This window comes from Staurois parvus, unplaced genomic scaffold (assembly GCF_062004578.1).
Source record: "Staurois parvus isolate SC_StPar_1 unplaced genomic scaffold, SC_StPar_1.0 ptg002515l, whole genome shotgun sequence".
Taxonomy (NCBI): domain Eukaryota; kingdom Metazoa; phylum Chordata; class Amphibia; order Anura; family Ranidae; genus Staurois; species Staurois parvus.
In genome coordinates, this window is record NW_028320311.1 from 1 (window position 1) to 13009 (window position 13009).

A 13009-nucleotide genomic window follows, 5' to 3' on the forward strand; every position below is an offset into this window, starting at 1 on the left:
CCCACAAGACTGACTGACCACACTCATCACCCACCCACAAGACTGACTGACCACATTGATCACCCACCCACAAGACTGACTGACCACACTGATCACCCACCCACAAGACTGACTGACCACACTGATCACCCACCCACAAGACTGACTGACCACACTGATCACCCACCCACAAGACTGACTGACCACACTGATCACCCACCCACAAGACTGACTGACCACACTCATCACCCACCCACAAGACTGACTGACCGCACTCATCACCCACCCACAAGACTGACTGACCGCACTCATCACCCACTCACAAGACTGACACTAACCGCACTCACAAGACTGACTGACCGCACTCATCACCCACCCACAAGACTGACTGACCGCACTCATCACCCACCCACAAGACTGACTGACCACACTCATCACCCACCCACAAGACTGACTGACCGCACTCATCACCCACCCACAAGACTGACTGACCACACTGATCACCCACCCACAAGACTGACTGACCACACTGATCACCCACCCACAAGACTGACTGACCACACTCATCACCCACCCACAAGACTGACTGACCGCACTCATCACCCACTCACAAGACTGACACTAACCGCACTCACAAGACTGACTGACCGCACTCATCACCCACCCACAAGACTGACTGACCGCACTCATCACCCACCCACAAGACTGACTGACCACACTCATCACCCACCCACAAGACTGACTGACCGCACTCATCACCCACCCACAAGACTGACTGACCGCACTCATCACCCACATTTGGATTTGGAGGATTACTGTATAAAATGAAACACCAACAATTGTAAACAAAAGGAAAGCTGCAGACAGCCACCTGCTGATCCTGAGGTACAGAACACATTGGGGTGGATTTACTAAAACAGGGAAGTGCCCAATGCGGTGCAGCTCTGCAGGGAAACCAATCCGCTTCTGGGGTTTTCTTTGTCAAAGCTTAATTGAACAAGCTGACGTTAGAAGCCGATTGGCTGCAGAGCTGCACCAGATTCTGGGTGCTCTGGTGTCAGTAAATGTCCCCCATTAGGAAGGATTGGCTGGTCAGTGACCTCACCTAGGCACCCGGGGGTCATGCCACGTGCTGACACCGGTCTGTGTGTGTAGGAAGTACACCTGTCCCTGCTGTGTAGTCCTCTGTTCTGTAAGGGGAGGAATGAGAAACGTCTGTAAGTCACACATCATGGAGCAGAGATACGCACAGAGCTAAGACTGGATATTCACATCCCCGCCCACAATACGATGACTGCGTGCAGGAGGCATGGGCAGGCTGATGTACATGTACGTCATAAAGCCTGCTCCGGGTTCCATGTGCGCCCCCTGTTGACTGGACTGTTACTGGCTACAGCAGGTCCCAGACAATGATTAGACCTGCTAAATGGGCTGTAGGCACACGGAGGGCTGTGTATACAAACCGAGCTCTGTACACAGATCAGTAACAGGACAGTTTCTTCACCCTGCAAAGCAGGGAAAAAAAACAGCCAGATCTATGAGTAAAAGCAGCACATATTACACATTGCTATGCACACAATTAACCCCTTCCCAGCCAGTGTCATTATTACAGCGACAGTGTACAGTATTAGCACTGCTTACTGTATTAGTGTCACTACTGATGTCAGTGTCAGTTAGTGTACCTCCCAGTCTGTTAGCACCAGATTGCCCACCACACTATCACAGTCCAACTAAGTGGCTGATCACCACCATTACCAGTATAGCGTCATAACTGTGTAAATTCCAGTATATATCCCATAGTTTGTAGATGCTATACCTTTCACACAAACCAATTGATATACACTGGGTTTTTTTTTTACCAAAAACAGTACATTATGGCCTAAATTTATGAACATTTTTTATTTTAGTAGATATGTTTTATACCAGCAAGTAGAAAATTTTTTTTTTTTTATTTTCTGTGTTTTGTTTATATAATAAAACATTAAAAACCCAACAGTGATCCAATATCACCAAAAGAAAAGCTCTATTTGTGTGAAAAAAAAAAAAATGATATAAACTTTCATCTGGATACAGTAATGCATGACCGTGCAAGTACCAGTTACAGTAGTGCAGTGCCGAATAGCAAGAAAAAATCTCTGGAAGGTTTTTTTTTCATGACAGAGACAAAGTGGTTATCCCAATCATAACAGGTTCTCCAAGGGTTCAGTTCTTCATAACCACTATGTGTCATTTACAGCTCGGCGTATGCAGTCTACAGTGGGAGCTGTACATAGGGGGGGTTCATAAAAAATAAAATAAAAATCCCTGGTGCCCCACCTAGGGCCCAAGGACTGCATGCTGGTACTTTGTGTGTGACCCTTAGAGTCCCTGCAGAGAGCAGTCTGTTTCCCTGTTGCCCTGTAAGAGAAGAGAGTTCAAGCAGTCTCAGCCTCCCTCAACCTTTTTCCCCCAGGGGAACCCCAAAGATAATTTTCACATCTCGAGGAACACATATGATAGCAATTCATCAGGGTCGGGCAATGATAAAAACCTCCTTTACACTGGTGTTCAGAATGCCAATATAAACTAAAACAAATGGATCACCTCATGCTGCTGGCTTTGCCAAGTGGCGTTTGTTCTGGAACTATGTGGACACCATCAAATGGGAGGTCAATCAGCAAAAGTTCAAGGAACACCTGGCAACTCTGAAGAAACCCCTATGGTTCCAGGAGAAGGGTCAGTTTCATTGACCATTGATTCAATGACCCTAGTTGGAGGATCAACTAGCCACAGATCAAGGAACCCATAGCAACCTCTGGAGAACCCCTATGGTTCCAGGAGAAGGGTCAGTTTCATTGACCATTGATTCAATGACCCTAGTTGGAGGATCAACTAGCCACAGATCAAGGAACCCATAGCAACCTCTGGAGAAACCCTATGGTTCCAGGAGAAGGGTCAGTTTCATTGACCATTGATTCAATGACCCTGGTTGGAAGATCAACTAGCCACAGATCAAGGAACCCATAGCAACCTCTGGAGAAACCCTATGGTTCCAGGAGAAGGGTCAGTTTCATTGACCATTGATTCAATGACCCTGGTTGGAAGATCAACTAGCCACAGATCAAGGAACCCATAGCAACCTCTGGAGAAACCCTATGGTCCCAGGAGAAGGGTCAAGTTCATTGACCATTGATTCAATGACCCTGGTTGGAGGATCAACTAGCCACAGATCAAGGAACCCATAGCAACCTCTGGAGAAACCCTATGGTTCCAGGAGAAGGGTCAGTCTCATTGACCATTGATTCAATGACCCTGGTTGGAGGATCAACTAGCCACAGATCAAGAAACCCATAGCAACCTCTGGAGAAACCCTATGGTTCCAGGAGAAGGGTCAAGTTCATTGACCATTGATTCACTGACCCTGGTTGGAAGATCAACTAGCCACAGCTCAAGGAACCCATAGCAAACTCTGGAGAAACCCTATGGTTCCAGGAGAAGGGTCAAGTTCATTGACTCACTGACCCTGGTTGGAAGCTCAAAGAACTCCAGGCAACCTCTGGAGTAGCTCTACGGTTCCAGAAGAGTCAAGCTCATTAACCATTGATTCATTGACCCTAGTTGTAAGGTCAATCAACCACAGCTCAAGGAACCCATGGCAACCTCTGGAGGAAGCCTACGGTTCCACAAAACCTTGGTGGAAAATGGCCAAGTTCATTGACCACTGACTCACCAACCTTTGATAGAAGGTCAATTAGCCACTGCTCAAAGCACCACTGGAAAAATCTGGAGGAACCCTAGGTTTCCATTGAACCCTAGTTGAGAATGGCTCATCTGTCTCTTGAAGCAATTCCCAGTCTTCACCAATTTCAACAGCACGTTTGCCGTCTCTGATCTTCTCCAGCAGTGTATGTACACTGCAGCCTTCGAACATCTCTTGTTACCAGACCAACTCCTGTTGCATGTCCGTTGCTTGTTTGTACCCTCTGACCATCTCTTGTAGAAAACCCAGAGTCTTTGACCGTCTCCTGTTGCATGTCTGCTATTTAACAGCTTTCTGGAGCATTACATTCACTTATTGTGTGTGGCCCCATAATGATTTCAGGGGCCACACCTAAAGCCCCCTATACCAAGGGAGTGGACCACCTTTGGGCCTACAAAGTGCACTTCTGTGATCTGAGCCAATTATGTACAGTAAGCGGCCTCCTCCATACCCGACACACACCCCCCCAGGCCTGTGAATGGCCTGAATTCTTACATCAGATGGAGTGTTAGACTACTGGCAGAGTGTGTTTTTATGTGGGGGGGTGGGGGGTATCAAAAAGGAACAGAGAGATGAACTGGTCCTCAGGTTGACCTGCAGTACAGAACCACTGTTGGCCTGCTTGAGGAAGGTCTTGTTCTTTACTGGGAATCATGCAAAGAGCGGCCCCGTTCTGGTGTTAAAGTGGGAGTGAACTCAGAAGTAAAGATTTATAGGGAACATCCAGAAATGTTAATGTAAAGAACGTACCTTTGTCCTGAATTGCTCCTGAAAAAAGCAGTGTACATCCTGTGCCTAGGCACTCCTCATAGCTGTACATCTGCAGTGTGAGATCATCTAAGGCACTGCTAGTCTTAGTACAGGTCCTCTGTAAGTAATAACATGGCACCCATCTCTATCAGTCTCCTGTAACGTAGCAGTAGTCTCCTATAACACACGCCCCACTAACAGCCCAGTCTTACTGTAGAGCGGTCTCTAGTAATGAAAGCTTGATTGAAAAAAAATTAAAAAGTCTAAAAAACAAAGAAAAAAAAAAACAACCCTTAAGGTGGGTTGATGGGGTGCAAACTCTGCGAAATGATTTGATTAGGGCCATGTCGGGTCAGGTGTGCAGGAACAGACCAGCCCACAGGACTCTATTCCCCACCCATCACATCTGTCACCCCCGTTCCCCCCTCTCCAGACGGTGCTGGGACTCACCATATCCCTCGGGCAGGTCAGGAGGGGTGTGTAGATGCGTTCTGCTCATGTAATTCCTGTGTCGCTGTGACCGCACTCTCCTTTCCACGATGCGGGGGTCCGAGCTCTGGCCGCTGGTGGCTCCGTTGGTCCCTGTGATAGGCGTGTTTTCATCTACAAAACAGCTCAGAGGCCTCCCGGGACTGGAGTACTCCGATGCCGGCCTGGAGGGGGGAGGGGGGGTGACACCATCACAGAGATAAACATTTTGATGAACCGATATGATCACAGTAAAGATTGAGCACCAAAAGGAGAGCAAAACGCAGCAAAACCAACCAGCGCCATTACACTCAACATTCAGGAATTGAGACAATGTGTTTGAGGAAACAAAGGAGATCTATTGTGTGAAATACTCTGAACTATGACATCACCACCAGCCTGTAGAAGGTGCAGACCCTGAATCTGACATCACAATGCTTGACGTGTTACTGAACCCACAACATGCAGTAAAGCACGCGTGTTATATTCATAGAGTGAAACTCCACTTTAAATGGACTCTGGGGAACAAATACCAAATAAATCTGCATTGAGATTCACTGCCTGGAAAATGACAGGACAGGTTAGGCCAGTGTTGGTGAGCGCAGCAAGGGGCCCCTGTGTTCCGAAGTGTGTTACTGGCAGGATAAACACATTAAAAGAAATTCAAATAAATACTGAAAAATTAAAACCAATGCAACCATCACATCTAAAAACTGCAAAACATTCAATTTCTGTTCTTGGGTTTAGATGTTCATTATTAATAAGAACCATAAATGAGGGACCGGCTCTAGGGGACCAGTCAGTCACTAAAACAGGAGGACGGGGGGAGGGGGGATTGCTACTAACAACACTTGGGTGCAGGGGCGCACTGACCATTTGGAAACTTGGGCACTGCCCGAGGGCCCGGGGTCAGTAGGGGGCCCCATGAGATGCCCCTGGTACCTTTTTCCTAGGCTTTTTTGAGTTTGGGCAAGGACACAGGGGCCCCATGATCCCCTATTGTCCGGGGGCCCCATGAGTTGTCAGTCCGCCCCTGCTTGGGTGTTGATTTATAAAGTATTGAAGTTGACTTTCTCCAAACATTCACTGGCGGAGAATCAACCACTGCCATTTATATACCTCATGGACCTGAAAGATCCACTTGCTGTGAATCAACTTAAAGTCAGATTTGCTGCTTTATAAATAGGCCCCTTGGAGTGGAGCGCCACACTCTGCAATTCCAGACCCCATCGAAAACCAAAACACACACATTCTCACGTCATTATTATACATGATTTACCGTATTTTTCGCTCCATAAGATGCACTTTTTCCCCCCCAAAAAAAGGGGGAAAATGTCAGTGTGTCTTATGGAGCGAATATAAAGCGGCCGGTCTGGTATTTCTGCGGCCACCATGTCAGAATACCGGGCCGGCCGCTCAGCTGTTGTCTCCTGCAGGGCCTTACCTGTCCCTCGCTCCAGCGCTGCAGTCTTCCCGGGCCGGCTTCTGTGACAGCCGGGTGCCCACTGCGCATGCGCTTCGCTTTGTGAATGATCCGGTGTCTTCTGGGACACATGACAGGTCCCAGAAGGCGCCGGGCCATTCACAAAGCGCAGCGCTTCTCGCGCATGCGCAGTGGGCACCCGGCTGTCACAGAAGCCGGCCCGGGAAGAAGGAAGGAAGGACAACTCCGCGGAAGTGGGAGCGGGTACCTGTCAAATTCAGGTACCCGCTCCCCCTCCCTCCCCAAAGGTCTGCAGTCTCTGGTCATTCCCTGCACTGTCTACAGTCTCTGGTCATTCCCTGCAGTGTCTGCAGTCTCTGGTCATCCCCTGTACTGTGTCTGCAGTCTCCGGTCATCTCCTGTACTGTGTCCGCAGTCTCTGGTCATCCCCTGTACTGTGTCTGCAGTCTCTGGTCATCCCCTGTACTGTGTCCGCAGTCTCTGGTCATCTCCTGTACTGTGTCCGCAGTCTCTGGTCATCTCCTGTACTGTGTCCGCAGTCTCTGACCGTCCCCTGTACTGTGTCCGCAGTCTCTGGTCATCTCCTGTACTGTGTCCGCAGTCTCTGGTCATCTCCTGTACTGTGTCCGCAGTCTCTGGTCATCCCCTGTACTGTGTCCGCAGTCTCTGGTCATCTCCTGTACTGTGTCCGCAGTCTCTGGTCATCTCCTGTACTGTGTCCGCAGTCTCTGGTCATCTCCTGTACTGTGTCTGCAGTCTCTGGTCATCCCCTGTACTGTGTCTGCAGTCCATTGGTTCAGAATATTTTTTTTTCTTGTTTTTCCCCTCTAAAACCTAGGTGCGTCTTATGGAGCGAAAAATACGGTATATAGCGCCAGCAGTTTGTACAGAATTTATAACATAAATTAAAGCAGAAAATGCTATCCTGCGTGTCCGTGCACACATGGGCCTTTATCAGTGTTTTTTGGCAGGGGTGTTTTCAGGCTGAAAAAAAAAACAAAAAAAACACAAAACAAAACCCAAAAAAAAAAAAAAAAAAAAAACAAAACAAAACCAAAAACAAAAAAAACAAAAACACCAAACAAAAACAGAACTACAGAGGAGTTTTTCAGATGTAAAAAATCTCTAACACCGTTAAATGCCGCTAGGCGCGTTTTTGAGCCTCAAGCATTATTTTCCGCAATGGACACGCCGTGTGGCTCCACGCAGAAGATTTTCTCATCTTCACGTAGCTCACGTTTAGCTTGGCCAAGAGCATGTTTGTGCTCCACGCAGATGAAACATCAAATGGCGACTAAACTGCACAATGACTGTTCAGGGGTGCATTGTGGGAAAGTGGGAGTTAAAAATAGAGAGTTTTTGTTTTGCTGCAAAAACGTGGCCAAACTTGTGTTTTTATGCGGCTTTCTACATCTACCGCTAATGGCGTTTTTATAACATCCTTTGTGTGCGAGGGCTAAAAACGCCGTTACCTACCAACCTAACCCCACCCAGGACCCCAATTCACAACAGTAACTCCTAGTCCCCCGTGATAGCTTTACGGTTCTGGCAATACACACTGCAGGAACAACTAATAATAAAAACACGCCAATACATGCTGGTAGGGTAAGCAGCCCTCGTATGTGTACACACGTGAGCCAGGGACCTCAGATTGTATGATCCATGAGGACTGGGACTGAGGTGTATGTACATGCTGGTAGGGTAAGCAGCCCTCGTATGTGTACACACGTGAGCCAGGGACCTCAGATTGTATGATCCATGAGGACTGGGACTGAGGTGTATGTACATGCTGGTAGGGTAAGCAGCCCTCGTATGTGTACACACGTGAGCCAGGGACCTCAGATTGTATGATCCATGAGGACTGGGACTGAGGTGTATGTACATGCTGGTAGGGTAAGCAGCCCTCGTATGTGTACACACGTGAGCCAGGGACCTCAGATTGTATGATCCATGAGGACTGGGACTGAGGTGTATGTACATGCTGGTAGGGTAAGCAGCCCTCGTTTGTGTACACACGTGAGCCAGGGACCTCAGATTGTAAGCTCCATGAGGACTGGGACTGAGGTGTATGTACATGCTGGTAGGGTAAGCAGCCCTCGTATGTGTACACACGTGAGCCAGGGACCTCAGATTGTATGATCCATGAGGACTGGGACTGAGGTGTATGTACATGCTGGTAGGGTAAGCAGCCCTCGTATGTGTACACACGTGAGCCAGGGACCTCAGATTGTATGATCCATGAGGACTGGGACTGAGGTGTATGTACATGCTGGTAGGGTAAGCAGCCCTCGTATGTGTACACACGTGAGCCAGGGACCTCAGATTGTATGATCCATGAGGACTGGGACTGAGGTGTATGTACATGCTGGTAGGGTAAGCAGCCCTCGTATGTGTACACACGTGAGCCAGGGACCTCAGATTGTATGATCCATGAGGACTGGGACTGAGGTGTATGTACATGCTGGTAGGGTAAGCAGCCCTCGTATGTGTACACACGTGAGCCAGGGACCTCAGATTGTATGATCCATGAGGACTGGGACTGAGGTGTATGTACATGCTGGTAGGGTAAGCAGCCCTCGTTTGTGTACACACGTGAGCCAGGGACCTCAGATTGTAAGCTCCATGAGGACTGGGACTGAGGTGTATGTACATGCTGGTAGGGTAAGCAGCCCTCGTATGTGTACACACGTGAGCCAGGGACCTCAGATTGTATGATCCATGAGGACTGGGACTGAGGTGTATGTACATGCTGGTAGGGTAAGCAGCCCTCGTATGTGTACACACGTGAGCCAGGGACCTCAGATTGTATGATCCATGAGGACTGGGACTGAGGTGTATGTACATGCTGGTAGGGTAAGCAGCCCTCGTATGTGTACACACGTGAGCCAGGGACCTCAGATTGTATGATCCATGAGGACTGGGACTGAGGTGTATGTACATGCTGGTAGGGTAAGCAGCCCTCGTATGTGTACACACGTGAGCCAGGGACCTCAGATTGTATGATCCATGAGGACTGGGACTGAGGTGTATGTACATGCTGGTAGGGTAAGCAGCCCTCGTATGTGTACACACGTGAGCCAGGGACCTCAGATTGTATGATCCATGAGGACTGGGACTGAGGTGTATGTACATGCTGGTAGGGTAAGCAGCCCTCGTATGTGTACACACGTGAGCCAGGGACCTCAGATTGTATGATCCATGAGGACTGGGACTGAGGTGTATGTACATGCTGGTAGGGTAAGCAGCCCTCGTTTGTGTACACACGTGAGCCAGGGACCTCAGATTGTAAGCTCCATGAGGACTGGGACTGAGGTGTATGTACATGCTGGTAGGGTAAGCAGCCCTCGTATGTGTACACACGTGAGCCAGGGACCTCAGATTGTAAGCTCCATGAGGACTGGGACTGAGGTGTATGTACATGCTGGTAGGGTAAGCAGCCCTCGTATGTGTACACACGTGAGCCAGGGACCTCAGATTGTATGATCCATGAGGACTGGGACTGAGGTGTATGTACATGCTGGTAGGGTAAGCAGCCCTCGTATGTGTACACACGTGAGCCAGGGACCTCAGATTGTATGATCCATGAGGACTGGGACTGAGGTGTATGTACATGCTGGTAGGGTAAGCAGCCCTCGTATGTGTACACACGTGAGCCAGGGACCTCAGATTGTATGATCCATGAGGACTGGGACTGAGGTGTATGTACATGCTGGTAGGGTAAGCAGCCCTCGTTTGTGTACACACGTGAGCCAGGGACCTCAGATTGTAAGCTCCATGAGGACTGGGACTGAGGTGTATGTACATGCTGGTAGGGTAAGCAGCCCTCGTATGTGTACACACGTGAGCCAGGGACCTCAGATTGTATGATCCATGAGGACTGGGACTGAGGTGTATGTACATGCTGGTAGGGTAAGCAGCCCTCGTATGTGTACACACGTGAGCCAGGGACCTCAGATTGTATGATCCATGAGGACTGGGACTGAGGTGTATGTACATGCTGGTAGGGTAAGCAGCCCTCGTATGTGTACACACGTGAGCCAGGGACCTCAGATTGTATGATCCATGAGGACTGGGACTGAGGTGTATGTACATGCTGGTAGGGTAAGCAGCCCTCGTATGTGTACACACGTGAGCCAGGGACCTCAGATTGTATGATCCATGAGGACTGGGACTGAGGTGTATGTACATGCTGGTAGGGTAAGCAGCCCTCGTATGTGTACACACGTGAGCCAGGGACCTCAGATTGTATGATCCATGAGGACTGGGACTGAGGTGTATGTACATGCTGGTAGGGTAAGCAGCCCTCGTATGTGTACACACGTGAGCCAGGGACCTCAGATTGTATGATCCATGAGGACTGGGACTGAGGTGTATGTACATGCTGGTAGGGTAAGCAGCCCTCGTATGTGTACACACGTGAGCCAGGGACCTCAGATTGTATGATCCATGAGGACTGGGACTGAGGTGTATGTACATGCTGGTAGGGTAAGCAGCCCTCGTTTGTGTACACACGTGAGCCAGGGACCTCAGATTGTAAGCTCCATGAGGACTGGGACTGAGGTGTATGTACATGCTGGTAGGGTAAGCAGCCCTCGTATGTGTACACACGTGAGCCAGGGACCTCAGATTGTATGATCCATGAGGACTGGGACTGAGGTGTATGTACATGCTGGTAGGGTAAGCAGCCCTCGTATGTGTACACACGTGAGCCAGGGACCTCAGATTGTATGATCCATGAGGACTGGGACTGAGGTGTATGTACATGCTGGTAGGGTAAGCAGCCCTCGTATGTGTACACACGTGAGCCAGGGACCTCAGATTGTATGATCCATGAGGACTGGGACTGAGGTGTATGTACATGCTGGTAGGGTAAGCAGCCCTCGTATGTGTACACACGTGAGCCAGGGACCTCAGATTGTATGATCCATGAGGACTGGGACTGAGGTGTATGTACATGCTGGTAGGGTAAGCAGCCCTCGTATGTGTACACACGTGAGCCAGGGACCTCAGATTGTATGATCCATGAGGACTGGGACTGAGGTGTATGTACATGCTGGTAGGGTAAGCAGCCCTCGTTTGTGTACACACGTGAGCCAGGGACCTCAGATTGTAAGCTCCATGAGGACTGGGACTGAGGTGTATGTACATGCTGGTAGGGTAAGCAGCCCTCGTATGTGTACACACGTGAGCCAGGGACCTCAGATTGTAAGCTCCATGAGGACTGGGACTGAGGTGTATGTACATGCTGGTAGGGTAAGCAGCCCTCGTATGTGTACACACGTGAGCCAGGGACCTCAGATTGTATGATCCATGAGGACTGGGACTGAGGTGTATGTACATGCTGGTAGGGTAAGCAGCCCTCGTATGTGTACACACGTGAGCCAGGGACCTCAGATTGTAAGCTCCATGAGGACTGGGACTGAGGTGTATGTACATGCTGGTAGGGTAAGCAGCCCTCGTATGTGTACACACGTGAGCCAGGGACCTCAGATTGTATGATCCATGAGGACTGGGACTGAGGTGTATGTACATGCTGGTAGGGTAAGCAGCCCTCGTATGTGTACACACGTGAGCCAGGGACCTCAGATTGTATGATCCATGAGGACTGGGACTGAGGTGTATGTACATGCTGGTAGGGTAAGCAGCCCTCGTATGTGTACACACGTGAGCCAGGGACCTCAGATTGTATGATCCATGAGGACTGGGACTGAGGTGTATGTACATGCTGGTAGGGTAAGCAGCCCTCGTATGTGTACACACGTGAGCCAGGGACCTCAGATTGTATGATCCATGAGGACTGGGACTGAGGTGTATGTACATGCTGGTAGGGTAAGCAGCCCTCGTATGTGTACACACGTGAGCCAGGGACCTCAGATTGTATGATCCATGAGGACTGGGACTGAGGTGTATGTACATGCTGGTAGGGTAAGCAGCCCTCGTATGTGTACACACGTGAGCCAGGGACCTCAGATTGTATGATCCATGAGGACTGGGACTGAGGTGTATGTACATGCTGGTAGGGTAAGCAGCCCTCGTATGTGTACACACGTGAGCCAGGGACCTCAGATTGTATGATCCATGAGGACTGGGACTGAGGTGTATGTACATGCTGGTAGGGTAAGCAGCCCTCGTTTGTGTACACACGTGAGCCAGGGACCTCAGATTGTAAGCTCCATGAGGACTGGGACTGAGGTGTATGTACATGCTGGTAGGGTAAGCAGCCCTCGTATGTGTACACACGTGAGCCAGGGACCTCAGATTGTAAGCTCCATGAGGACTGGGACTGAGGTGTATGTACATGCTGGTAGGGTAAGCAGCCCTCGTATGTGTACACACGTGAGCCAGGGACCTCAGATTGTATGATCCATGAGGACTGGGACTGAGGTGTATGTACATGCTGGTAGGGTAAGCAGCCCTCGTATGTGTACACACGTGAGCCAGGGACCTCAGATTGTATGATCCATGAGGACTGGGACTGAGGTGTATGTACATGCTGGTAGGGTAAGCAGCCCTCGTATGTGTACACACGTGAGCCAGGGACCTCAGATTGTATGATCCATGAGGACTGGGACTGAGGTGTATGTACATGCTGGTAGGGTAAGCAGCCCTCGTTTGTGTACACACGTGAG

The 13009-nt window shown here is 49.6% G+C and overlaps 1 protein-coding gene across 1 annotated transcript in view; it reads right to left on the bottom strand.

Moving 5' to 3' along the window:
• Positions 1 to 639: 639 nt before the first annotated feature.
• Positions 640 to 13009, bottom strand: part of LOC149430702 (E3 ubiquitin-protein ligase SMURF2-like) — a gene marked incomplete at its 5' end in the record, with an annotated part of 30296 nt that continues 17926 nt past the window's right edge. Inside the window, 2 exons of the mRNA XM_089666077.1 lie at positions 640 to 1169; positions 4919 to 5121. Coding sequence (XP_089522203.1) covers positions 1081 to 1169; positions 4919 to 5121 — 292 coding nt within the window. The remainder of the gene's footprint in view (positions 1170 to 4918; positions 5122 to 13009) is intronic.